The sequence below is a fragment of the Opisthocomus hoazin genome, chromosome 4 (genome assembly GCF_030867145.1).
Source record: "Opisthocomus hoazin isolate bOpiHoa1 chromosome 4, bOpiHoa1.hap1, whole genome shotgun sequence".
In the NCBI taxonomy this organism is placed as follows: domain Eukaryota; kingdom Metazoa; phylum Chordata; class Aves; order Opisthocomiformes; family Opisthocomidae; genus Opisthocomus; species Opisthocomus hoazin.
In genome coordinates this window covers 22,732,959-22,760,233 of record NC_134417.1, presented here as the reverse complement: position 1 = coordinate 22,760,233, position 27,275 = coordinate 22,732,959, and the positions used below count along the sequence as shown (strand labels likewise).

The following is a 27,275-nucleotide window of genomic DNA, read 5'->3' as shown; positions in this document are numbered from 1 at the left end:
GAACCTTTCCTGAAGCATTTATTTACCCTTTACATGGCTATATCATCATCCATTCTGCCTTGTTAGGTGGATATAGAACTAGAAGAAAGGGAATATTTATTCTGTCTTGATTTGGCTTCCTAGTTTGTCAGAGACAGGTGGACTTTGCCCAACCAATACGCTTGGTGCAGTCAGTGGGGCATCTTCGGTTGCCAAATGTGCATGACCTTGGTGCTTGGGAAATGTTGCAGAAGGGTAACTATGCCCAACTTCTTAGGTCAGTGTGGAATTCAGGTACTGTGCGATATTTTTTAGATTCCTGTTGCAAGGCATAACAGTCATTTTGTGTTTATTCCTCTTCACAACAGAAGTTCTCCCCTTCTTGATTCATTCTCTGGTTTTAGCAGTTAGCTTAGTTCAATCTTAACATCGCACTGCCAGGAGCAGGCATTCATTGTCCTTCCTCATGGACTTAGATTTATCCGTTATTTTTGTGGGCTAGTGTGTTCTGTTCAATATTTTGGATATCCTAGATAGCTATGTATTAACATGTGGTGTCCAAAGATTATAAATGCTTTGCTTCTTTTGGTATATTTTAACTAAATATAGCTGACAATTTTCACTTTATCTGCCTGTTTCACCCTATATTAGAATTTATTGCATTAAGGCCACTGGCTTTTGTGAAATCAGATGAAGCTGGTGTCTTATTTTTGGTATGTTGCGTAATCTGGGGAATTTAGTCTATTTAAGAAATTGCTACAGCATACAAAACTGTATCTTATGGCACATAAAAACATACAGTAGAAAATGAGGTGCAAGTTTGGTTCACAAGCTCTAAGCTGTTTACATTTTTAATAAGAAAGGAGTGCAGAAAAATCCTGCTTTTAACTCCTTCCTCTGAGTTTAACTCCTTCCTTCTGTTTTCATCCCATTTTGCATGGCTTACACAATGATGTCATTGGAACAATCAAATATTGAATCTGAAGGAAGGTAAGGATTTATATCTTCCATTATAGCTCCCTTAAATATTTCCATTTTCTGTCCTTTCAAACCAAGTACCATCTTTAAAGAGCTATGTTGTAGATGAGTTAAGGAATCAGTAAAGACATTGGGGCATAATCTGAGCAAAAGTATATTTTCTGTCTGGCCATTCCATCACTACAGAGTCGAAAGAGAGAAGTTTAGGCTATGAATCAATGGAAATATGATCTGGATGTTTAAGGAAAAAAAAATACACAAAAGCTGATCTTGTCTCAGTAGACAGGTTTGTTTCAGTAGGAGCCACAAGCCTCCAGCTGTCCTCTGGCCTCAATTTTATTGAAGTCAAAAAACAGTTTGAAGAATGTATGTTGATTGCAGTAATGACTGATCATAATGCCCTTAACCTGATTTTACGTGGGGTTTTATGCCCTCGAGAATTTTATTACAAATATAACAACGTCTGTGTATACCAACTCAGAGTATAAGAGTGCGCTGCTGTCTTTTTTTTCAGCTGGTAGAGCTACATAGCTTCACAAGTTTCCAGTGCAGGCTAGGATGAGATTGAATCTTCCTTCAGTAACAGTGAAATTCATGCATTTCTTGCGAATGGCCCACAGTTTCCTAAAGATCTAATAATGAGCTGATGTGTTTGAGGGAAAAGATGTTGTAGTTAGACGCTTTTGTTTAGAGAAAACTCGCTTTCTGACCAAATCAAATCAAACCTGCTGAACAGCAAGAAGTTTGATCTAGGAGCTGGTTTGCTCTTCTGTTTATGAAATGCTTGATTTGGGGATGTTTCAGAACACAGCTGTGAGACTGAGAATAATGTATACATGTTGTTTAACATTGGTTTAAAATATTTTCTTGATTGCGTAAGTTATACGACTAGTTTTTCCTTTTATTAATAGCTGTCACTTTTTTCTTTCACTTATAGTCCAGGTAATATCACATCTGTATAAATCAATATAATAATGACATTATGTATGTATATTATTATTTAACCATTGCTCTCTGGGGCTTAGTTATGTCAGTCATATTTCATAGAGAGTTTCCACAGAATGTTATAATCATTACAATCTGTTCTGTGTAAAAAACCCTGCAAATCAGCATTTTCTTGGTATTTCAAGTAGTAATGGTGGTATATGGGTAAATAGTAACAGAATCTCGGAATAACATGATCCTATAAGCATTGCAGGAAATAATGCATGAAGAATATGCAACTAAAATACTGAATAAATGAATAATCTTTATAGAAGATAATATTGCAAAGACTTTTTCAAGTCATCTAGCATGAGAGCCACCCATGAATTTATGACTGCAAATGCAAAAATATTAATATGCACTGGTGTCTTTTGGAAACCTGTCAAATGCACATTTTGTGCTGTCTTGAGTTATTTTGTATGTATGTTAAGTAGGCAGCAAATTGTGCTTAAATCAAAGATAAATGATTGCTGTTTTGGATGTCTTTTTCTGAGAACTGCCCAAAAAGGAGGATGAAATTGGAAGTTGTATGCAATCACGTTTCACCAATATACAATGATCTAAACCTTAAAATACATAAATCTTCTTTTGGATGATATCTAGTCAGAATGAACTCTCTAAATATTCCTTCTAGCAAAATTCTTTTATAAATCAGACACAATTTATGCTAACATTGATGTGATGAACAACATTTTGTAAATCTCTTCTTAAATAATTTTTACCCACAACTTTTTCAGAGGCCCCAAACACAAATAGGACATGAGACAAATAATCTTAGTATTGTTTGCCCCATTTCACATCATTACCTTAATCTATCACGGCATTGTATGCTGAACACTCTGTCCAAGTTAGTTTAATTGCAGCAATAACTTGTGCTGACCTGTACCAGATAAAATCCTTTCCAGACCATAATACCATCTATTAAGGCAGGTAATTTAACCTAGAATATGTCTATAAGATTTTTTTAAATTTTTCTATGTCTGGTGTTCTACTTAAAAATTTTGTTGCTTTAATGCATTAAAAACTTACAGATTTTTTTTCCAAAACATATTGATATTATCCAAACAAATGTAAGAACTTTTAGCCACAATTGTGTTTAATCACTAATTACCACAAGCTTGTCTCATTTTCCAGCTTGTGGATGCATGGACAAACCACAACTAAGAAAGAAGTAACCACCACCACTGTTTGCTTTTTGCATTTTTTGATAGTCACAGCTTTAGGGTAAACTGTGAGGAAAAAGTGAGGATAAAATCTTGATGAGGTACTCCACTGACAGAACTGTTTCAGGATTTCTGAGCATCAGATTTTCTTCTTGCGTTTACAGTATTTATTTAGTGGGTTGACCACTACACATCAAATGAGTGTTTTGTTTTCAGAACATTCTGACAACAAAACTGAGAATTTGTCCCTCCCAAATTCTTAGAATTAAGTATTTTATTCCCTAAGGTGCTCTAACAGTAGTTACAGAAGGAGCATTGCTAATAAGCAAATCCATATTTATGTGCATTTGAATTACACGGTATTTTTTTAAATAAACACATGAAATATTCAACCTGGCCTAGTGGCAGGTGTCCCTGCCCACGGCAGGGGGGTTGGAACCAGAGGATCTATAAGATCCCTTCCAATCCAAACCATGCTATGATTCTAAGCACGATTCTACCAGATGCAGAAGATGTAATATGGGCTTTAAATTGTGAGTTATAATGGTGTAGACCATGGGGGTCTGAGAAGATTCCGTGAAGAAAATGTCGGATTCTAATCACAGTTATATAAAAGTCAGGGATAGAGGTGACCAGTGTGAAAGTCTTTGGATGCTTCTTGTACAAGCTTCAGAAAGTGTAGAATGCAAAATATAGAATAGGTCCTGCCAAAAAGTTCTGGCAGCCTAACCAGTATGGGCATCAGTAGAGAGGATGCGTTGGGACACCAGCAGGAGAAAAAGAAAGGAGGAATATGTGGATGAACGGAGAGGAATTGAGCAGCTGGAATTTAATACATTTCTCTAGGAAATGCTGATTATCAAATTACTTTAAGGAATTGCCTCTTCTACTTGGAAGACAATTTGTCTGGACAAGCCCTTTTAAAGAAAGCCTGTTAAAAGCACGAGGGAACTGAACTGTTAAGAAAGGATACTGTATGTGAGTGAATGTACGTATTGCTGAATACGGCACCACTGTGTTCAGTCTTTATTATTATCTCAAAACCTTTTTCTCTCTCTCCATTGGCTATAAGAAATATCTTCAGAATCCTAAGAGAATGGGACTCTAACTGTAGATATTCAGCAGTGAAAACAATCAGTCATTTAGCTTTGCATCCTGCCTCAGTAGCTAAGTTTTCTTCAAGAGTGCTTTATTAAGGCTCTTTCCAAATATTCAGGGTGTTTCTGAGCTGTTTGTATAAGGCTCTAAGATGAGTCATAAAAACATAATCAAGATGTTTCCAGGATGCTGGGATTTTGATAAAATTTGAAGTGAATCCTGCTCACTTGTTCCACTCAAATCAATTGTTCCGTTTCAGCTTCTCACAACACAAAGATATTTCATATAGGTCTATCGCTGCTATTGATTAGATATTTTTTTCTTGTGTTGATCATAAAATGAAAGGGCTGATAAGAATGTTTGGTATAGATATGGAGTTGCCAACTTGAAAAGTTGAAAAGCGATAGTTGTTGGCAGCGAGCTTTAGTTACTTCCCTTAGGATAATTCCATGCATTGCACTGACAGGACCTTTCTGCTGATGCTCAGTCTAAATGTGCTACTTCTTGTCACAGCTCCCTCTGATACTCTACGTTACTCCTGGGTGTCTATACCTTTTGAATACATGCACTGCCACTGTTTTCCATTTTCATGAGTTTATTCCTTTGTTGATCAAGATACTTGCTTTCTGTTCTGGGGAGAAGGTCTGAAAGATTCAATATTTGCAAAACTGAGTGTTTTCTAAGCTGGTTCTAGAACATTTATTGTCTGACAGCCAGCAAATGTCCACAACCAAAGCTCCTGCATCTCCTGCTCTCCAAAGAATGAATGGAACGTAACATAGCATGGAAATTGGTTAAAGTCTGTAAAAATAGTTAGAAAGTAACCCTGTATTTTTAGTTTAATTTTTGAATAAAATACAGTACTGGACACCTCTTTAGTATATCTTAATTAGTTTTCCCAATTCAAAGGTAAAAATTGGAACAATCATGACAAGAGTGGACCCTTGAATATATACCCTTTTTTTCATTCTCAAATATTGCCTCTGCATACCCCTTTATATTGCATATTTGCAAAAACTCATGTCAGAAAGATGACTATCTCGGATGTCTGTAGTTGCATGAGCCAGTAAATTGTTTATTTTCTCAGTGGGAATTCACTCAGGACATTGAGGAGCTGTTTCCTCCTAATTAGTTCCCCAGATTCCTCTTATAAAAAAGAAACAACAACAAACTTAGGCTTCAAGGAGTCTGTTTGGGGTCATTATTTTCTTGATAAATGTACTCACCACCACTCCAGATTTCCCAGAAGGGAGACTGCAGGGTAGAAGAATGTTGTGTTGCACGTTATATTCCATGATTGGTTCAAATTACTCAATTTACCGGTATTTTCAAAAAACAATCCTAAATCATCAGTCAGCCACATCCTACTTCCAGTCCTGATGCCAGACAGTCATTTTCCCTCAGAGCATCATTGAACACGAGCTCTCCTCAGTTTGTTTCATACTTTGATGAACTAGATGGCTGCAGGGACTGTAGCGAGATTTGAGACATTTCGTTTGAGATGTTGCTGGTTGTTTCCATTGCGGATAGCTCTGTAGGAAAGGAGTGGACAACACTGATTTTGCTCATACTAGGCAGAGATCACCAACCTGTAAAATTTAGCATCATATTTTACCAAACCACTCTGAGATGTCATTGTGTCAGATAGGTATGCTAATGCAAGGTGCTTTATCTTGTCTGCTCTTTGAAAGGGAACCTACAACCAAACCGAAGATAATGCTGAAAGATGCTGTCATTTATTTAGCGCATGCTAATGAGACAAGCTCTGCTGTTTTGGTCTTTAGATCAGCAAATACTTCCTCAAAAAGAAAAGTATATCCTTCATTTTAGATTCAAATTTTAGCTCCATCTTGTGTAAATGTGTTAATTTTCACCTGTCACAAAACCTTTCATGCTGTGTACCTTGTGATTATTACATGGTGCTCATTCTTTGATAATTGCTCACCTCTGCGATTCGGCATTGTCAAGCACAACTTTTGTGTTTTCATTTATTCTGTAGGTGCTGAACTCAATCTAACAGAGTCGTAGGCTGCTTGAAACACTGGACTTAGGTTCCCGCAGCCTAAATCCCACTGTTGCCTTTTGGCCTTCACAGACACCAAGGCAGTTGGGTAGATTGGGCACTGCAAGTAGAATTACAGATGTGAAACGCTGGGCTGTAGCAGGTGTATTCATATGCTTCTACAGATCCAGTCTTATTCACATCTGTGCCAGCCTTACTGCAAAATATTTACAAAACAAAAGGCTGTCAAGCGCTGTGGAGCTGACTGCGCAGCAGCAGTGCCCATCACACGGTCCCATCACCCACAACTGCTCAACTACAGGTGGGTGTGGACAGAGGCAAAAACCACACTGAGATAATTTCCCCCTTTAACAAGGGCCGCTGCAATATCCCCTTTTCAAACAAATGCCTCTTAGCCTCTCTAATTTACATCGTCTTGAAAAGCTGATATCCCAGTGTTGGGGAAATATTTTTGGTTTATTTCAGTGGAAGTTTATTTGAGTGAAGGCCTGAAGTTATAATAGAAATAAACTTTTCTGTTGATAGGAAATGCACCTTTTTTAATCATGTGATTATGAAAATATCTCAGACGTCTCTTATATTTGCAGTCATAAGACAGGTGAGCTTGCAAGTCTTTCTTGCAGTCTCTGAATCACACGTGTGCAACATAAGCCCTGCATCACTATAAACAGAGAACAGTTGTGAATAAAGAAAACAAAAGGCTGAGAAAAACAGATGCCATGCAATTTGTGAATATTATTTAGTATTGAACTGCACCCATAATGTAACATTAGATGCCTTATTATATTTGCCCACCTGTGGAGAGAAGCTGAAGCAGCAGCTCAGGCGTGTGGGAAATGCAGCCATACTGACTCACTGACTGCACCCTCTCCTGGCTGCTGTGCAGGCCACGCATGGGCTTGATTTTTTTTTTTTCCTCAGCTATAGGAATAATTTTCTCAGCCTGGAATAAGAATATTTGCCAGCAAAAATTTTATTGCATTGTTATTAAAAGAGATAGGAAATTTAGGTATCCTATTCGTCTGGAATATGGAAGAAAGTGAAAGGTCTGAGAAATAGAAAACTAATGAATTCTTTCATCTTGCTGGAGAAACTGTTTGTTAAGAACTACTGTGCTCACTTTCTCCCGCAAGGGAATGCCAAAGTTTGCCACACAGAAAGAGATTAAGCTGTATTGTGCTTATTCTGAATGCTAGAGTCGTTGTTCATTAAGTTCTGCAAATGCCAGATGTAGAAAAAAAAATAGTATTCTGCAACCAAGACCTTCTAGAAATTTGAAAATTAAAATTCAAAGTCATGTCTTCCTGGGTGTGGGATTCAGTTTAGCCACAGATAGGTATTACAAAGTATTTGTATAGATTTAATTTTCAGATGGTTCTAGCAGGTCTTGTATAAAGAACAACTGAGATTTCAAAGTCCATGTAGAACACATACCATAACAGGACCATAGTGTATAGAGGATAATATATTCTCCTGGGTTATGACATCAATTAAATAATAGGCTTCTAGGATGCTGCAGTTTCTCTATCGCCATTTCTTTCTCTTGTCTTTTTTTCTTTTTCTTCCTTGTCTGCCTACAAGGATGCCAGCTAGGGCTTCCTGAGGTTGTATTTTTCTGTCCCAGCAGACAGAGATATTGGCAGATATTTTGCATAGAATAGAGGTGCTGTTTGTGTCTCCAGTTTACCGATGGGACTGGACAGCCAAGTACTGTAGATCTGGTACTATCACGTGTCTATGTGCAGCCAGAGACACAAAGGCATGTGATCTAACATGCACCCATCACACAGCTAGAATGAAAAAGTTTGTTGTTGTTACTCTGTTAGCAAGTCACTAGAACAGCTAGATTTTTACAGGCACAATATTAATGGGCTGTAAATAGTGGCTTGGTTATACCACAGTGAGATTTTCAGAAGTCACAAGTGGTTTGATCTGCCTTCAGTTTAATTTCGTAGAAGTAACTGTATTTTCAAAAGGTTTAAGGCCCCCCGCGGCCTGTTAAAGATGACATTTCTTCAGGTCCCTCAGTTTAGGACCAGTTTAGGTGTCTGCTTTGGGAATTCTTGGCCATTTCTGTATGCTCTGCTTTGTATGTTCTTGCTTGTACATGTCTGTTTGGTGTGGTTTGTCTTTGCACACTGAATCAGATTTCCAGACATCACAAGCTTCAAAACATGCTAAGATAAGCAGGTGAATATGTTGCCGTTTGTACAATGGTATTTTTATATTGATCCTATCTTCTGGATTTCCTGTCGCTATTGAGGCTGATTAATGCCGGCAGAATATAGGAACATTTCTTTTATAGAGTGTTTTTCTGTTGGTTCGTTGTTTTCTAACGCTTATTATAGCAGAATTTCATAAACACGTTATATCGACTCCTCCACAAAAACAGTTTGTCCCACACAACTCTCTCCAGCGCCTGGCCGCTTTCAGAGGTCTATCAATGCCTTGTAGCAACACGGACCCGTCGCTGCACCTGCAAACGACTGCGCCTGTTGGTGCCAAACAGCTGGGGCTGGCAGAGGCGGCAGCGGCCGGGCAGTGCCAGAGCCGGGGGCTCTGCACAGCCGGGCTCTGCCGGCTGCTCCAGCGCTGCCTCTTGACCTCCCTCGGCTCCATCGCTCAGGACCCCCCAGCCTCCTTCCTCCTCTTGCCTGGCGCGGGATGGCTGCCTCTGCCCTAGTGATAGAAAAATCAAAGTGGATTAGATAGGGTTAAAAATAGGAAAGGTAAAATAGTTTGCTCGAGGTCTCCACCCGGTCAGTGGCAAAGCCAGAACGGGGGGCTGCTCCTGGCTCCCAGCCCGGTACCCAAACCCAAGACCACTCCAGCCTCTTTCAAATGCAGCTCACATAAACCAGGTTGGAAAGCGGTTTACTGCTTTTTAATAGTGTTTTCAAATCGCATATTTTTCAGTTGTCAGGAATTAACTGGGACTCTATGAGTTTTAATTAATGGATGATGTTATTTGGTGCATCTGAAAAGAAATTTTAAGAAACATCTTGGGCTCTTTTGGCCGGTAGCCATAATGACAGCCAGGCTAATTATATCATTCACCAAGTTATCAGTGCAATCGTAACTGGAGGCAAACAGGCGCCAAGAGAAACTGGTAGTAAAATCATGATGTATTTCACAATCATCCTATTACTGGCTGATTTAAATAAGGACCTAAAATGCTTTGTCAGTACTGAGAGAGTGTCAAGTTTTCAGCAAGTCTTAATTCACGGAAGTTGAAGCTTTCCTTGCTTATGGAAGCTGGCTGGTGAAAACGTAAAAGGTGTTCCTCAGTACATGCATGAGGAAAACAATGTACTATTTTTACTTGCAAATGCTAACAATCCAGCCTACACCTTCATTTTTCTGCTGAGGTTAGGTATGAAGAAACAATCAAAATTCTCTGATGAGGTTCCTCTAACTTCCATTTCATTACATCAGAGATGAAGCTGGCCCATAGTTCTCTGTCATTTCCTTACTGGGTCTAAAAGAATGTAAATTGCACTTAACACTGTCTTAGAGCCCCAGCTTCCGCAGGGAATGTCCTTGGGTGCTTTAAAATTCAGTACGTCGGAAGTTGTATACAGTATGTACTCTTTTCAATTGTAGGTTTAAACTGTTTTAATTAAAAAACCTAGAAATAGACTGGCTTTCAGATAGCGTAAACAGAAAACTCTTTGTACAAATGCTTTTCGTAATTTAAAAAAACCCAACAGTCTAGCCCCATACTTTCCTGTATTTGGTCACTGCAAACGAAGGTACTGGTAGATTTTGACTTCAAAGAGTAACTGAAATTTTGGGAAGGAACAAAGTCATAAAATTCTTCTGGATTAAAAATATTCACAGCCGCACAAACAAGGAAATGGATTTTATAATTAATTCAGAGTTTGCTGGCAAGAGCAGTGTTGTAATGTGTTGTAATCTACTGATTAAATTCCAGTAAGAACACTGGCAGTGGTTTGCTTTATCAATATCAGTCCTTTAACAGGACCCGAAAGACCCTGAAATTCTGCATCTCAGAATAACCCCGTGGGTGGTCTGCGCTCATCCGAGCATCTAGTCACCGCGGGGCAACGTTTCCAGAGGGGTGAGTCTGTAGGAACAGGTTCTCTGTCATCCTTGGGTCCTGTTGGCTTCCTCTTCCTGTGTCCTCCAGTGTTGTGTTTTGGAAACACAGTACTTTAAAGAAAATCACCTTTGAGAAGTTCAGGCACTGAATGGGTGTTTGAAACCTTCCAGCAAAGCTTTTAATCCAGTAGGATTCTACTTCACAGAACGCTTTGCCATCTATCAGGCCATTGGTCATGGCTGTTAATTAAATGAAAATGCAAAATAAATCTACAGTGCAGAGATACAACATAGCCAATTAAATATTCCAGTACAAGGTGCTGATGATAAAAAGCGAATGTCACCAAGGACAACCTGCATGATGTCAGAATACAAATCCTAGCAGATGACAAAATGTACAATTCCCATCACAGGCCGGGAGGAAGAAAACCACTGACCCTGACCACTGTAGCCAGGCGCTGCTGGGCCGCAGCAGTAAGGACGCACGGGGTATGAATACAGGCCTGGCGACTTTTTGGGAGGAGAGTGAATGCAGTTTAAGTTGAAAGCCTTAAACTACACGCATCTTATTTTCTTGACTCCTGATACGCGAAAGTCGCCATTCCTGAGTGATAGAGTTTTTTGCCATACAAGCAAAGCATCATATTTTTTTAAAATGTGGTTGTTTTAGTATAAAAGAACAATATTAAAGAAAGCAAATGATAAGCAAGTGATGATGAGTGTTTGAAGTGACAGAAGGACTGTCAGTCCCCACTGTCTTTGTGAAGAGCTTTAATGGCCACGCTGCAAAGAGGGATGGCTTCTTGAAGTGGCTCTCTTCCTGGCAAGGTTAAACCAAGTGAATGGCAATAATTAAGCAGTTACAGCTAACTAAAGCAGCTTATAGACAGGCATTGTAATTTCATTAAAGATTTGGCAATTGGGGGCAATCTAAATAATACAAATGGACAGAGGTGAGTAATCTTAAATAAGTTTCATGAAATCAAAGAAAATATTTAATGAAGGTACATGCAAGAAACAACTTCATGAGCTATCCTGAGACAATAAAATTAATGAATATTTAGAATCTTATATATGTAAATAATTCCACCTTTTCTACCTATTCGAAAGGTTAATCTTTTTTCTTGAGAAATACAGTCTGATAAAATCTATACTTGAAAGAAAAACATGTTACTGTCTTAAGTTATATCTTTCAATAGTCCATGAAACTTGTGTCACTTAAAAACCCCTTTCTTACCATTAACGCTTTGGGTGCATAATTCATATTCCTCAGGTATGTATTTTAGCTTGGATTGCTAGTCGGTACCTTCTTTCTTCTTCTTAGCTTTTGATGGTATGTTTTGCTTTTTCTAGAAGTTAGGTGCTTAGGTGAGAGTTGTAGGCAGGCCTTTGTGTTCTTAAATGGGGAAAATGGAGCAGAGTTAAATTTTAGAATACTGTAGGATGCTGGACTTAGAAATTTCCATGGAAATTTATCCCTCTTTCTTTCCATAAATGCAGATAACATAACCTTGTCAAGACTCACCTGAACTAAATATTGACTAATGCCCTCCTTTAAACCAGTTTTGCATTCCTTAGATTTTAATGAAAGTGTAGTTTCTTGGCATGCAGCATATTAAAACCTATTTAGCAAAGTTCCAACTGACTACAAGCTCTTCTCCCCCTTCTTTCAAATGACTCCAAATACTATACATATATGTGCATATATATGTCTATGTATGTTACAAATAAATGTGTGTATAGGCCACCTGGGTCTTTAAAGCAGGGACATAGTGGATGTAGACTGAAAGTATAGTAGTAATACAGTAGTATCGGTCCTTAGGCGGTGTTATTACCACATTTACGTTCAGGCACAGCTATTACTATCACATCTCAGTATAGAGAGATCAGTCTTGTACTTTGTTCTCCCAACCCTGTATCCTTTCCTACACCTGCACAACGTTCTGGAGCTGAAGAAAAATCTTGTTGCCCACCATGAGCCAGTACTCCTCCTTCCTCGGCAGTCTTTCAGGTGAGAGGAGAGCTGTTGTGCTACCGAGGTCCCTGGAGGGAAGAAGTAAGGAGGAATGTTGAAGCACGGAGAGGGGGAGTAGAGGGAAAGACAGTGGGAAAGTTCAGGAAAGGGACCCCAACCTTTGGGACAGGGCAGAGCAAAATTAATGCTGCGTATGAACTGGTGTCACATTGCTGCTGTGAGGGGGAATTAAAACCTCAATGTGCTCAAACAACAACTTTGTGTCATTTCTGCACAAATTGAGATGGGTTAGGATTGGGTGGAGGTTTGATGGCGGAAGGTGGGATTGCAGTAAATTCAGTGGAAATTATCAGCTCCCCCCCAAAAAAACCCCTATGGTAGAGGGATGAATGGGTAGATTTTTTTCACAAAGTTAGTAGGGGACAATATGCTTCAATGATTCTTGAAGCACTCCAATGGGGTTTTCACAAGATGGCTCAGGGAACCGGGGGAAGATACATGGATCCTCCTTGGAGAAGTCAGAAGAAAATTTTACACACCTGGGTTCCAGTACTCATCAAGTGACAATAAGGGTGGTTATTTTATGTCACTATTATTTCTTACTCTTCAGTGCAAAAAACAACTGAAAGATAAAACTACTCCAGGGTTTTATGTGGATGAAGAATGGCAGAATAACTCACCTGGTATTGTCCTCTTTGGTGGTAGTTTTTAAGCTGTTGGTTGACCTGTGGCTGGTGGCAAGTGATTGATATTCATCTGTGCATTTCTCTCCTTGTTTTGAAACCTTTTTTCCCCCCTAGTGTTCCCTTGGGAATAACACAACAACCTGCATAGCACTGCTCTGTCAGCAAAGGCTGTGTTCTACCTTCTACCGTATCTGAGTGCCACATGCCTTCAGTAGCAGTGAAAGAGTTAAATTTCAGGGTGCTGAAGGATGCTGGACTTCGAAAATTAAGCATGGACTATAATAATTATTGATACTCACCTGGTGAAAATATGTTCCCAGGACACAATTATTCCAGCACACAGAAACGTGACAGGACGCTCTGCTGCTGTGTCCTGTCGTTCCTGCCACGGACTTTTAGAAATAGATCCTCAGTGGGACTCGGTGACGTGCACAGCCCGGCGTGGCTGGGCCTGGCCTTCGCTCTGCTGGGATGTGCTCTCAGGTGAGGGGTGTAAAAGCTTATCAAATTATCGGGCACCTTCAGACCTTGCCTGGGGCTACCTGCTTGGAAACAGGAGTGGGTGTGCTGTGCCTGATTAGTGTCAATATTTTAAAACGAGGTGGATGTCAACGCAACAAAATGCAGATTCTTACCACAGTGTGAAGGGAAGCCTCTCCTAAAATAACGGACGGTGTCAAGGAGATCTCTACAAGAGGCTTGACTCGGGTTGCTTATAGTGTTTCAGTGTGTGATTGTGGCTGTTCTTGGAAAATGAATAGACCTTTCAGAATTCAGAGGACTATTTTCCTTTCCCTCCTGATCTGGCCTTCCTTTCTCCCCACGTACCCTGAGTCGTCAACTTTCCTTCTCCGCTCTGATCCTGGAAAGCATGAAGGCCGGGATTCGAGAATACTTTTTTTCCTCCATTAAAAATCGAAGGTAGGCAATGAAAAATAATTAGAAGATTTCAAGAAACAGCAAGGAAAAAAAGAAACAAAAAAAGAGAGTCACGAATCTCTTGCATGCAGACAGTGACAGCCCAAGGAAGACGATGGTTTCTGACTAAACGACACCCGCGTGAAATGCTTCAGCACTGCACACGGGTGTAATTCAGCAAGCGGCAGCAGCCCGCCCGCCCGCCCGCCCGCCGGTGCGCGCAGCTTCTTCCATCCCATACCGGCACCGCTTTATATCCCCCCCCCCGCCCCCCCCATCCCTTGCCTGCACGAGGGTGCGTGTGCCCCACGCAGCCCCCCGAGGGGCACCCCCAGACCCGCTCCCCCGCCGCGGAGCCGCCCCGGGAGGGACCCGCGGAGGTAGGGCCGTGGCCGGGGGGCGCGCGGAGCGGTGCGGGGGGGCGCGGAGCGGGGCCGGGGCTGCCCGCGCTATTCGCCGCGCTGCCGCTGGGGGTATCTTTGTACCATTTTTCATCCAGCAGCAATTTGGAGTGGAAACGTGTAACGGGGGGGGGGGGGGGGGGGGGGGAGAAGCCGGGTTCTCGGCGGTTTTAGCGAGCCGCGCATGCAGGAGCCGAAAACGATTCACACCCCTCGTACCACCACCACCACCACCACCCCCCCCCCCCCCCCCCCCCCGCCCCGCACACACACACGCACCCCTCGGGGCACCGAGATCACCTGCCGGACACCGAGCGGAGGGGATTCGTCTGGAGGGCAATTTGGGCTCGGGGGAAATCTATTGGATTAGTAGGATTATCTGCTTGCAGACGGAGAGAAGTAGCGTTTGATCATTCCTATTGCTTGCCTGATGGTCGGATTTAAATGGAGGTGGCTCGGCACGGAGGAGGCTGAATTCCGGATGGGGATTTCCAACCCCCCCCTCCCCTCACCCCGAGCCGAGGAAAGGGGAGAAAAATATCTCAAAATCGATACAATTGGGAAGTGTCCGGGGCACGATTGAGAAACCTCCAGCTGGCGGCGGCTGGGAGAGAGCCGGAGGAGGCGAATCCAGTGAATTACAGTTTCAGCTGCGATTGCGGGAAAGCGGCCGTGAACTGGTAAATACTTTGATGCTCTCGGCGTGCGGGGCGAGCCCGAGCCGGGATGGGGGGGGGGCGGGCCGGGCTCGGCTCGGCACCCCCGACCCCGGGGAGGGCGGCTGCGGGGCCGGGGCGCGGGGGGCTGAACCCCGGCGACTCTTTACGGCTCCGGTTTACGAGCCGCTGTGCGTGTCCGCGGGCGGGGAGGTGGCATTTCGGCTTGCTGCAGCCGGCCCGGGGAGCGGGGCTGCGCGGCTGCGGGCCCGAGCGATGCGGGGGGATGCGGGGTGTTCTCGGGGTGGTTTACACGCCCCGCACATCCCGCATCCGCCAGCAGCCCGGTGCCCCCCGGGCCCGGCCCTGCCCCCGCCGCCGCCCCGGCGAACTTTTCCTCCCCCGGTGCCCCCGGGAAGGCCGCGGCTCTGCCCGCCCCGCACCGCCGGTGCCTCCGTGCGGGGCCGGCCGGGCTGCCGTGCCCGGGGGGGGTGGGAGGTGGTGGTTTCTTCTCTCCCTTCTTCAGACATCTTCTCGCTTGGGTGTTAAGTACCGGGTTTTCTCCCCCCCCCATTTTCCCGAGGATCGCACTAGCGCCTCATCTTTACTTGCTGAAGGAAAATCAATTTTCAGCGGGTTTAATTAAAATTAATCAGTCAAATTACTTAATATTAATTGACTTATAATTAAAGGCAGAAAGTTACCTTGGAATCAGGAGAAAGGATATTATCTCGAATCATTTTAAGGATGCGTACAGTTCCAGAGCAATTACATTAAAATAATTGTTTAAATAAAACAAAACAGAGCTTGATTGAAGTGTGGCGTTCTCCGTGCTGCAGGTGACACAATCTGGACAGGCTGTTTTCTTCTGTAAATATCCCGACCTTTTTAAGGAATATCATTTTAGTTTGATACTGGGTTTGCCTTCTGGAAGGACAGTTTATGTTAGCTCTAACAACCACGGCATTAAAAATCCCCTAGTATGAAATAGAAATATATCTTATAGAAGCTACAAATATCTAAGTGAATGTTTTTAGCACCTTTAGATGTTCTGTGAATTTGAAATGAAGTAGACTTTTTTTCCCCAGCAGAAGTACAAGAAATTGTTTTAAGAAATATTTTTTCCATCACTGCCTTCCACTGTTGCAATATTTGCATTTATCCAGAGCCTTAGTGGGACCAGACTGTACTGGTAAATTCACAGAGATAATTCATGCCTGAAAACATGTATTTGTGACAATGCTCAAAATAACTTTTTCATGTTCCCGTAAGACCTAGGTTGATTTTTCAGTTTGTTTGGTTTTTACAGTAGCAGCATGTTTGATGCATCTACAGACTATTGTTACTGGTGAAAGAGCAACACTGTGAGCTTTGGGACCTTTTATCCCACTTCTTTTTTGGTCTGGCTTAGTTGAAGCAAAGGATACTTATGAAATTATGTGCACTTTATTACAGGCACCTGACAAGTGAAAGACCCCTGTATGGTATAATTGACCATTTAACAACAGAGCCCACTATTAAGGGCCCTGATTTCCGAAGACACCGATTCCCATTGACGGCACTGAGACTTGAGTGGGCTCAACAGCTGTAACATGCAGCCCACTTTCGCATCTTTGAAATTAGGTTTGCAGATTGGGAGCCAAAAGCGAAGTAGCCATGTTTGGAAATACTGGTTGGGAGGGTTTGCTTTTTTTTTCCCTCTCTTTTTTTTCTGGTGCACGATGCATGTTTAAGGAAGACTACTTCTTAGTTACTTTTGATAAATGATACCAGTTTTCTTAGACTACAGCTACAGACTGCAGCAATGATGCAAAAGCAGTTTTGCAGTAAATGATTAGGGTTTCCTCAGATACATATGAAGAGATCCCATTTATTCTGTATGTTTCATGTGAATCATATGCAGACCATGGGAAGAAAAATGAGGCTGAGGATAATCATACCAAGTGTGCTGGAAAGCAGGATTTGGCTGAACATCTCTGTTTTGTGATTAACTGAAGTAGAACGAAAGCCATCGGAGAGTGTTCAGGCTGTTTAAGACAGTAAGTTGTGTAGAAGTAAGGAGAAGAGCTGTCGTCCTGACACTGCTTTGGCTATCTTACCCCCTTTTCTGCAGTAGGGTAAGAAGATAATATCCTAGCTGTTGATACTTCAACATCCTTAACAAAGTGGGTTTGCTCTGGATTATTTGGCTGGAGGTGGAGCAGTCTGCTGAGGAGGGTTATTTAAAGACTGGGGCAGAGCTGCAGGCAGATAAATTGATTTGCAAATGAATGGAGGATTTGAACATGGTAATAGTGGTAGTTTTATTTTTTATCATTTTGCGTTTTTAATATCCACTGGCCTACACACAAACAGAAACCACTCTAATTGTTCAAATGGAGTCTGGGGAAAAGAGAAGAAAGTGGAGGCTTAGACATGGTCTTGGTTCGTAATGGATTGGTTTGCCTTTCTTTATTAAAAGCAAATATACGTTCCTTCCTAATGGAGATGGGGAGTTGCATTACAGATCCTTGGCTGGCTTTGAATTATTTGTTTGATGTCATATTTATTATGTTTTTTTAATCACATGAAAAAGAAACTATTTAAAAATTAAATAGTGAAAAAGAAGGGCAAAAAGAGACAGACATTCTTTGAAAGCAAATAGTCACCAGACAACATTTTGCCAGAGATTCAGTAGAAACCTTTGTGGATTTCTTTTAATAAAGGATGGGCAGTAATCAATCTGATCCAGTGAACAACATGATTTCTGATTAGTCCTAGATATCCATCCATGGTAAGTATAACAGGTAATGAGAAAAAAAATAGATCATGACTGATGAATAAATGCTGTTATAAAAGCACATTTCCATGATCGTAGCCTTTTTTCTGAGCTCTGCTTTATGAAGGAATGTGTGCATTCAGAGGGGGATGCCTGCTCTGCTACTGGTTGTTGCAGAAGAGTTTGTATGGGAGGGAGGGGATGCAAAAAAAAAAAGAAACCGATGGGAAACTTCATCATGTATTGCATATTGAAAGCACATCCTGTAGTTTTAATAACAAATAATGACATTACATTCCCCAGAATGACTACTAAATTATCACAATTACAAGGGGAAATCTTGTTGACTTCTTGGTGACTCAGCTCCACATTTCCACCTGCCTCTGAAGACCCCACATGTTTTCCAGCAGACTTTGGCTTCATAATTATTAATTGCTAGTTAATGACATGCTGCGTATTATCCAGAGATGAAGAGTGACTAGTTGGCTACTTAGTACCATGTGCCAGTTTTTCTGTACACCCACTCTACAGTGCCAATTTTCACTAAAACACAAAGGGGGGTGTAAAGGGACACCATCTGTGTGAAACCATGGAGCACAGCATCTACTGTAAATATCCTTGTGGTAATCAAGCCATGCAAAGACCTGGGCTGCATACATCAGTGTAAAACGTTTTTTTCTACTGCTGTGGGCAAATAAAAGATGAAGCCATTAAAAGAAAGGCAATTGAAGTCCCCTTCCCCCCATTTGTTGAATTCTTCTGTTTTGTCCTCATAATATTTTCTGCGTAATCAATTTTAGTGCTGCCTTTGGGTAGTCTGTTACTTTCCATTGGTGCTTGGTTGGGTCTTTTGCACCATGTTAAGGGAGAATGTAATGCTTGGAAATTAGCAACGTATGACTGTAAAATCATAGAAGTCATCAAGGACACTTTACAAATGTTGTATTTCAAGTGACTCATATTCCTTTATCCAAGCAGATAACTTAATTGGCAATTTAAATATATATTTTCTAAATCTCTTCAATCACATCCTGCCTAGAGATGCCATTAGGCCACATGTTGAACTGGTTCTGGGAATTTAATGACTGGAGTACATTGACGTTGTATTTTATACTTTTATTTAATCCCATCTTATCTGAAGCTTTTAACTTCAGCATCTGAACTTAAAATCATCCTTTACCTTCTGCTTTCGCAACTCTGTCCCCCAGTTTCCAAAAAAGTACTTGAAAGCAGTAAAGTGTTATGTAGGCACACAGCATCAGACATATTCATGAGGAGAAAAGGACAACTTATTTAGGAGAACCCTCACTATATAGATATACTGGCTAAGTTGACATCCTCAAACCTGTGTGAAATAGGCATTGTGGGCTGGAGCTTTTGTTTCTTCAGACTGGGTTCACAAAGATGGGTTATTTCTGTGGAGACTCAGGCTCTGAAATAGTTGCCACGAGCACTCGCTGCTGGGTTAGGAAACACTTCTGTCGCTGGGGTTGTGGCCACCGTGGCTGGGACATGACTGCAGGGAGACCTGAGACTACCTGCTATAACTTCAACAAGTATCTTTCTCACAGATAGTGGCAGACAATGAAAGCAGGACAAGGACCTGAATAATAGGAGCTACACATGGAGTCAGATGGAAAGAGTAAATCTTTGTAGACGTTTAATGGTGTTATATTCTAAGCTTTTGGGAAATTTTATTTGAAATTTTTTTACAACAGTAAATATAGTCTGTGCTATATCCTATTTCTATTTCATGCGAGAGAAAAATTCCCCGTCTATGGCACAACACTTTACTGCTACCATTACTGCAGACTTTATAGATCAGAGATGTGTCAGCATGTTAGCTTTAGTTGTAATGCTTTTTTTGTGTGAAACCTTATGGGCCTTGCAGCCACTTTCTCATACTGACACTCATAAAACGTTCAAGTTCTCATATTTATTATTTAATTTGCTTCCTATATAAAGCAACTGAGCTCTTCGATACATGAATGTGAAGCCAAAAATGACAGGCAGGCATGAATGGGACTAATGAGTTTTAATAATGCACATATTAGAGACTGCTAAAGGAAGTTTAATTAAGAAAAACAAGTTAAGCATGAAATTCATTTTGGAACAAATACAAGCAAAGTTGCGGATGTACAGAGTGCTACATCACAGGAAATGGACTTGCAAGTTGATAGATCCCCATAAAGCCAAGGTTGCACTCGAAATGTAGTGTGCACTCTGCAGTGCTGGAAAGCATGGTAACGCCGTTCAAGAGCACTTTCGAAGTTGAGTTAGAGATGTCAGGTTTGTGATTAACAAATTATATTTGTACCTCTGTGGATTTTATGATGAGTGGAATTTGATCTCAATTACCCTGATGGAATTGAGACTAGAATCTGATCAAGTAAGAAAAGCGTTTGCTCTTTGTTGTGTCACAAGGAAGTTTGTTGGGTTTTGGTTTTGTTTGTTTTTCTGAGTTCATTCAAGCATCTTTATTTTCAGAGTTCTCTCTCAAGAAATGGTAATAACTGCATTTTAGGCTTTTTTGTCTCAAATTCCTCATGCCTCAAAAATAGGAAAATAAAAAAAGTGGTATCTTATGAACCTGATATGAAAGCTTGCCTTAGGTGATGAACTAGCATTAAAGATAGTATTTTTGTTGATATTATAACAGTATTAAAGGTAGCCAACAAAATCCAATTTACTTTTCTCATATGATTAACCCCAGGGAACCAAGGGTTAGCCACAAATGTATGTCAGGTAATGAACTTTGTTACTAATTCTATAGCTTACTTTTTCACCTGCAAGAGACAATAAAAGAACGCATAGTTTCAGGGGCCTCTGGGTGGGATCTAGTATACTCCATTAGAGTGCTCACATGGGAAGCATGTGAATGTTGTATGAAGTGTTAATCAAATCAAGTTAAAGCCACTTGACTTTATGATACACAATATGCAGATTTCAGTACTGAAGATCTCAAACAAGAAACTTCTGGGATTTTTTTTCTCTGATGTGACCTCTGATTAACATGAGTTCAGCTGAATTTCTACAGTAGATCAAAAAATCTTCATGTCCTGAAGCACACTACCGCCATCAACAGAATAGCCTTTTGATCATTTAGCTGAATAGTCACAGTACTCAAAAGCGACTATCATTTGTGGTCCATTTAAGAGTTAACCATAAGCTGCTAAGAGGAATAAAGGTTCACTTCAGTGCCCATTATATTCCAAACCAGTGCATCTGTCATTTTTAATTTAAATCTGTATTACTTAGCTGTCTAAAACTTTACACATAAGTGACAGAGTTACCCATTCTTTCTGTTATGGGTAAAATCACCATTTCGTTACCTACTTACTGTGCAAAATGTCAGACAGCTGTAGTCCACATTAAAAAATTGTAGCCAGGTTCTGGTAATATAAACAATTAGTTCAGTGAAGAAGTAGAACTATTTTAGGCAAATGATTTATTGATACAAGTAAATGGAAGATAATAAGACTTATGTGACCCTCTTCTTCTCATAGGTTTAATTTGTCTAATTCAAAAACAGCTTAATAGAAAATTATGATCAGAAGTCTTCCTATTTTGGCAAACTAAGTTGCAGAAATTATTTAAAGGGATCTTTTGATCATGAAAATACTAATTAATAATGACTTAGCATTAGAGAATATTCCCACTAATGGGGAAGAACAAAAATATAGTGAAGCTGAAAAATACATGACAATTTAAATGAGTCTTACAACATCTACTCAGTTTAGTTCAACTTTTCACTCATTTGTGCTACACTGTGTTGAATACTGTATTTAAATATCATACTTTTTACTAATTTGGTTGTAAAGTTTTGTGTACAAAACATAACATTAAAAGAGGTAAATGTGAGAATGGCGCTGAGGAGTCAGTCTCTCTGATCCGGGAGCGATATATTTACACAGCGTAGCACCTGGAAATCCTTACCACTGGGTTGTTTGCGGACCTGTGCAGCGTAACGCTTATAATCTCATACTATTGTGAGGTCGGACTGTGACCCCAGCAGGATAATGTCTTATTCGTACCTCGGTTGGTGATCTCAGCAAAGGTTGTGCATCTCAGTAGGGTTGGGTTTGTAGCTGCTTTCTGGAGCCTCCAGACCGGTAGCTGCTCTCAGGCGGAGGGGGATTGGCGTGTGGGAGCTGAGCAGACCCCACCAGTGCTGTACCCTTCTCAGGTGTGTGTATTCAGCTTTGCAGTCTCCTCTACTCTCATTTCACACACCTGCTTTTTAAAAATGCATATAGTTCATTTCTTGAACTAAATACATGTAAATCCCTTCCCTTCACCAAGTATTTATGGAAATACCCAAGAGCAGGGTTCGTTTCAAAATCTTTACTACTACACGGAGAGGAAATATGCTGTATTTGATGCAACGCTTCCCTTTGCTAACTTGAAACGTGAAAGAGGAGATGGGAAATTCTGTGATGCCTCTCTTGAGGATTTGTCTGATCATGTTTACATTTGGTGTGTCCCACCGACCTGGTGTTCAACCTGGGTGAGAGCCTTTCCTTTAATGGCTTCTGTTTCGCTGGCCATGTTCCTGTTTGGCATCATAGCGTATTTTAGAACACGGATTTGTTTTTAGAGACGCGAAACATCCCTGGGCTGCTAGCTCTAAGTAGAGACTGTTGTAAGTAAAAATGGATGCAAATGTAGTTGGTTCTGCAAAATTGCATTTGTGTTTTGAAATGAAGCAGCATTGTGTGGTGTTCAAAACTCTTACAATCACTTTCTATGAATATTTGTGCAATTGGGATTTGCTAGCAAAACTGAGGTAGAAAGGAATTTTTTAGCATGCATATCAAATCACAGAGTACATCTTCAGCTAAAAAGAAAACAGCCGGTGGTGTAAAGATACCATAACAATGCCTTTACATGCGCTGAAGCTGGCATATGGCCAGAAGCAAAGGTTTTATTAATCCATTGGAGCTATTGACAGGTGGTGCAGCTGAAGGCATCCCTGAAGATTTGAAGCTCTGTGCACGAGTAACAAAGAGGAGTTTAGCTGCTTCAGTTTGCAGCAGATATGACCTGTTGTGGGATGCCCTATGTCATTGGGAATGCAAAGATGCGCTGAAGTTATCTTGGACTGTTCGCTCCTCGGCATACTAAATGCCTCTCTAACGTATTTCAGAATCTGAGCTATAAAGTAATTTAAATTCAGAAAGGAAGATAATAAAATAATGGATGATAGAAAAAACCTCTATATAGCATAGACTGCTCCAAAGACCATGAAAGACTTTATCAAATACCTTTTACAGTAGAATTCATTTGCATTACCACAGGGAACAATTGTGATCCTCACATCCAGACAATAATAAAATCTGAAAACGCTTCTCCTCCTCCTCAGATCCACAATATTCTGATGCTGAAGCTTTATACCTTGCCCCATATTGGTCATAATTACTCTTTAGTTTATTCTCCTGCCCATCTCCCTGATCATGCCTGCACCTGTTTATTTCTTCTCTCTTTGTCCACTGATTCCTGTTCACCCAAGTCCAGATACCAAGGGAAAGTCCTAGGTAGATCACCTGCAGCTGGTGGACTAAGGAAAATTTTCTGGCATTGGCTCTGAACAAGTAAGACATGCTCCAGGCTGGCTTCCCTGCTTGCCTTTCCAATTGGTGCTGGAAATAAAATTTTGGCAGAAAAGTCTTAAAAGGTTTGAATAGTCTCATTCTCTTTATTTGTGTAAGTTTGTGTTTTTGGTGTTATAGCTTCAGGACAGCCAGTGACAGGCTTGAATGTCTGACCTCTCTGACTCTCAAAAAGAAATTGTTATTTAGCCATTTAAAAAGAAAGGCTTGTGGGAAAAAAAGCAAATACAGAATTCAAGTTACAAATAAAATGAAAATCTGTTGATTCCAATTCTGCAAGTGCTTTACAATTTACTAGCCTATAAATCTATTCACTGAAGCTAGCTACTACCCTATAGTTAATTAATTAAGAATAGCCAAACAGATCATGGAGTTATATTCTTAACCGTTTTAGCTTCCTGTCTCTGCCTTACAGTAAAAATTTGTGCATGGGAGGCAAACCAGAACTTTCAATCACGGCAGAGCTGTTCAGCTGCAATGACAAAACAGCTGATGGACAAGCTTAAAAATACAGCCCAGCTCTAGGATTTGCTTTGAATTTACATGAGTAATAAGTATAGTTTAGAATAAGTTAAAGAAAAAAGTGAAGCCCCAGTCTTGCTATCCGAAATGTATCTCTTCTGATTAACTCATGTAATTTCTAACATTGTAAAAACTTACCATTTTAGATATCAAAATTGTCTGAAAAGCTTGTCTTAGTTCTGAAAACAGGTCTAAGACTTCTAAAGTGAAAGTGCTAAATGAATTATTAGTAGCGCCTTGGTAATTTTCCACATTGAACCAACTCAGCAGCTTGAAATGAAGAAGGATGCCATTGTTTGGCACGGCTATATTGAATTTAGTTTGTGCTCAGACCTTCCCCAGACCATGTAAATTAGCAGGAGGGCTACTGAGATTAAATTCCTGCCATTTATAAGTTTAAGTCTGAGAAAGAACAGAGGGTATATTTTTCTACTCTTGATAGAAATAAAAAAAAACATGTATTTTAATTCCTAGTGGAAAAGGTTTAAATTTGTGGAAGTGTTTGAATACCACTGAGGAATAAGCTTCCATCTTTCCGTGACCTACCATCACGTCGGAAGAGGAAAGTTGTGCTAGGTGCCTTCTGCTCTGGCACCTGTCGGTGCACTCTGTCTTCACTATTTCTCAAGTAATATCCTACTATCTGCAAAATTTGAAACGCAACAGTGCAGCAGTCTTCCAAGAGGCGATTGCTGGAATGCCGTTCTGTGTAAGTTTATTAAACTGAATGCAAACATGTACATCAACTTTGGGGATTTATTTTCCACAGCTAAATTGGTGTGTTTCCAGCAAGCGCTGAGAATGTGAAGCCGGAGAATGCAGGATGTAAGTCTGTTTCTTAATGCAGTTTCACAGTGAAGGTGTTAGAATTAGCAGAGAAAGAAAGGGAGAGAGAAAATTGTGGAAAAGCTTCATCTATCTCCTTATTGCCTCCTGAGATAGATTGTTTGGAGCTAAAGGAACACTAGACATGAACCAAATCTCCTGCTGTCCTATATAGCTTTTACAATCTCCTTTTTAATAACCCAAACTGCAGGGTAGTCTGACTATTAGACAAGCCGTTCTTTTGAATTCTCTCTACAATGTGTATAGGCATGATAAAAAAAACAATTCTCATTAAAGCTGCCAAAGCTGTTTCAAAACCAGGTGGTTTAAAATGTTTCCTACACAAAGCAAAACACATTTCTTGTGCACTACGCACTGCTTAATAGGGAGTGTAAGATTACGCTGCTATGTTGTGTATAACACTGCATTTTAAATAATGGGATACTGTAAATCGTGTTGGAAATATGTTTAACATGAGTATGGAAGATGTAATGATATGCATTGAGCAATTTTCAGAAGTGCTGGAACACAGCCTTGTGTGACAACCTCTGAGCTAAAGGAGTTGAAAATAGAATCTGGAATTTGAGATTATGCAGTCTCTGATCCTAACTGATTATTTTTCTAGGATACTGTTCCGTCAGCATGTGGGTATATGAAAGCTGTCTATGGGAACGTTTATTGTTTATGTTGTAAATTAAGGGTGCTAGGGATTGAGTGCATTCATTTTCATTTTTCACTCAAGTCAGTAGTTTGGATTGGTCTGAAATAAAAACTCTGATGTACAGCTCCATCCCAAAACTGTCTGACCATATTGGTTTCCAAATCCGTTCTAAAAAAACCCACTGAGGTCCTGTTGTACTTCTGTACAAATTCAGAGTTTGCCATTCACTTCAGTGGGATCAGATTTTGGTCCTTCAGTGATGTGAACATCTCACTCTGTAGGTGTTTTTCATCAGCTATCAGAAGCTTCTGGAAAAAGAAAACTGTACAAAGTATGGCAATTCAGGTTATCATGAATAAATGCAGTAATTCATGCTATCCTTACAAGTATATTCCAGTTGCCTCAATGTTTTAATCAGAACTTGTTTTTGAAGATGGAAAAAAAAGTTCATATGTATTGTAAACTGCTTTTAATGAAATAAAATGCATTTGAGTCTTATGTATACCTATCTTAATTACACTATCTTCTGCTTTAAGAAATAATTACTTTCATTTTGATAAGTCAACTTGTGTAAACGAGGTGAAAATTGATTATGAACTGATTTAGTTAAATAAAATATTAACATAAACACTTATGCAATGTAGCCTGGCAGAAAATTGGTTATTCTTAAAAAGGTTAATTTAAAAAATGTGTTTTCTGTGAGTCCTGTTTCTTCTGAAAAACCTCTGTAAATTCAACAGGTGACATTATAGATAATCCAGTAATCAGTGTTTCACCCGCCATTTCATGGACCCATAAACTACTGCAATTTTACTTACATGACTCTAGCAACTATTAATGTATGTACATAACTTGTGAAACATCTAGTTATCACTCTGCTCATATTAGCTCTTTCATACTAATGATTTATTTTCATTTTCTCCAGGATATAGACCTGCGGCTAACTGGATTTGATTTGTAAGAGGGGATTCTGCAGTAAATGGCTGCTCTCTTCATATTGCTGCTATGGAAAACAGAATTGTCAATAGGATGTAGTCTGATAAATAGTGCTGAGTGAAGATGCAGCTTCAATAAGTGGGAAAATCAATGGAAGATACTTACCGCATGAAAAGCCTTTTGAGATTTTTCTGACAGGCACCTATTTAGGAAACCTGATCTGTTTCCTTCGGTTGCCCTGTTTTTACACCAGTGGATACAAATCAGATTGCTTCACTGTAGTTACACAACTAATGTGGGACCATGGCCTTTCCAAGATCCATGTGGCTGAACTGTGTATGGAGAGCGATGATAGTCCGCCTGTTACACATGGGATTGAATGCCACTTTTGCTTTTTGCATACTTGGATTTTTGCTTCACGCTGCAGCTGTGTCCTCCCAAAAATTGGATGATACCAACCCAGTGGTGACCACCAACTTTGGCAAGATAAGAGGGATTAAGAAGGAACTTAATAATGAAATTTTGGGGCCCGTTATTCAGTTTCTTGGGGTTCCGTATGCTGCCCCTCCAACAGGGGAGCGCCGCTTTCAACCTCCTGAACCTCCGTCTCCCTGGGCAGATATCAAAAATACCACTCAGTTTGCTCCAGTGTGCCCCCAGAACATTATAGAAGGCAGGTTGCCTGAAGTCATGCTTCCCGTGTGGTTTACTAATAACTTGGATGTAGTTTCTACCTATGTACAAGATCAGAATGAAGACTGCCTCTATTTAAATATCTATGTCCCAACCGAGGATGGTGAGTTAATAGCAGGCGAAACAGGGAGATCTTTTTATTTTCCTGTTCTACGTTCTAACAATATTAATTCACGTGTACTGGTAGCACGCATGGCTTTCTTTGTTTGCATGCCAGCATATTACATGTGTGCATGCTGCTCTTCTGTGTGTGCATCTGTCCTCGTTTTTTGTTTAGTTTTGCTTTCTTTCTGTCTACGCTCATTTTTTTCTCCCACAGCACGTGTATTTTTAGGTCAAAGTTGGTAC

The 27,275-nt window shown here is 40.4% G+C and overlaps 1 protein-coding gene across 7 annotated transcripts in view; it reads left to right on the top strand.

The window, feature by feature from the left end:
• NLGN1 (neuroligin 1) overlaps positions 1-27,275 on the top strand; it is a 405,822-nt gene that overhangs the window by 57,095 nt on the left and 321,452 nt on the right. For 6 of the 7 annotated variants that reach the window (XM_075418312.1, XM_075418310.1, XM_075418307.1 and 3 more), the window contains exons 1-2: positions 14,497-14,947; positions 26,224-27,030. In XM_075418312.1, the coding sequence (XP_075274427.1) occupies positions 26,538-27,030 (493 nt within the window). In that variant the 5' untranslated portion in view covers positions 14,497-14,947; positions 26,224-26,537. Of the gene's footprint in view, positions 1-14,496; positions 14,948-26,223; positions 27,031-27,275 lie in introns of those variants that run through there. The other variant, XM_075418306.1, reaches the window with a different exon arrangement.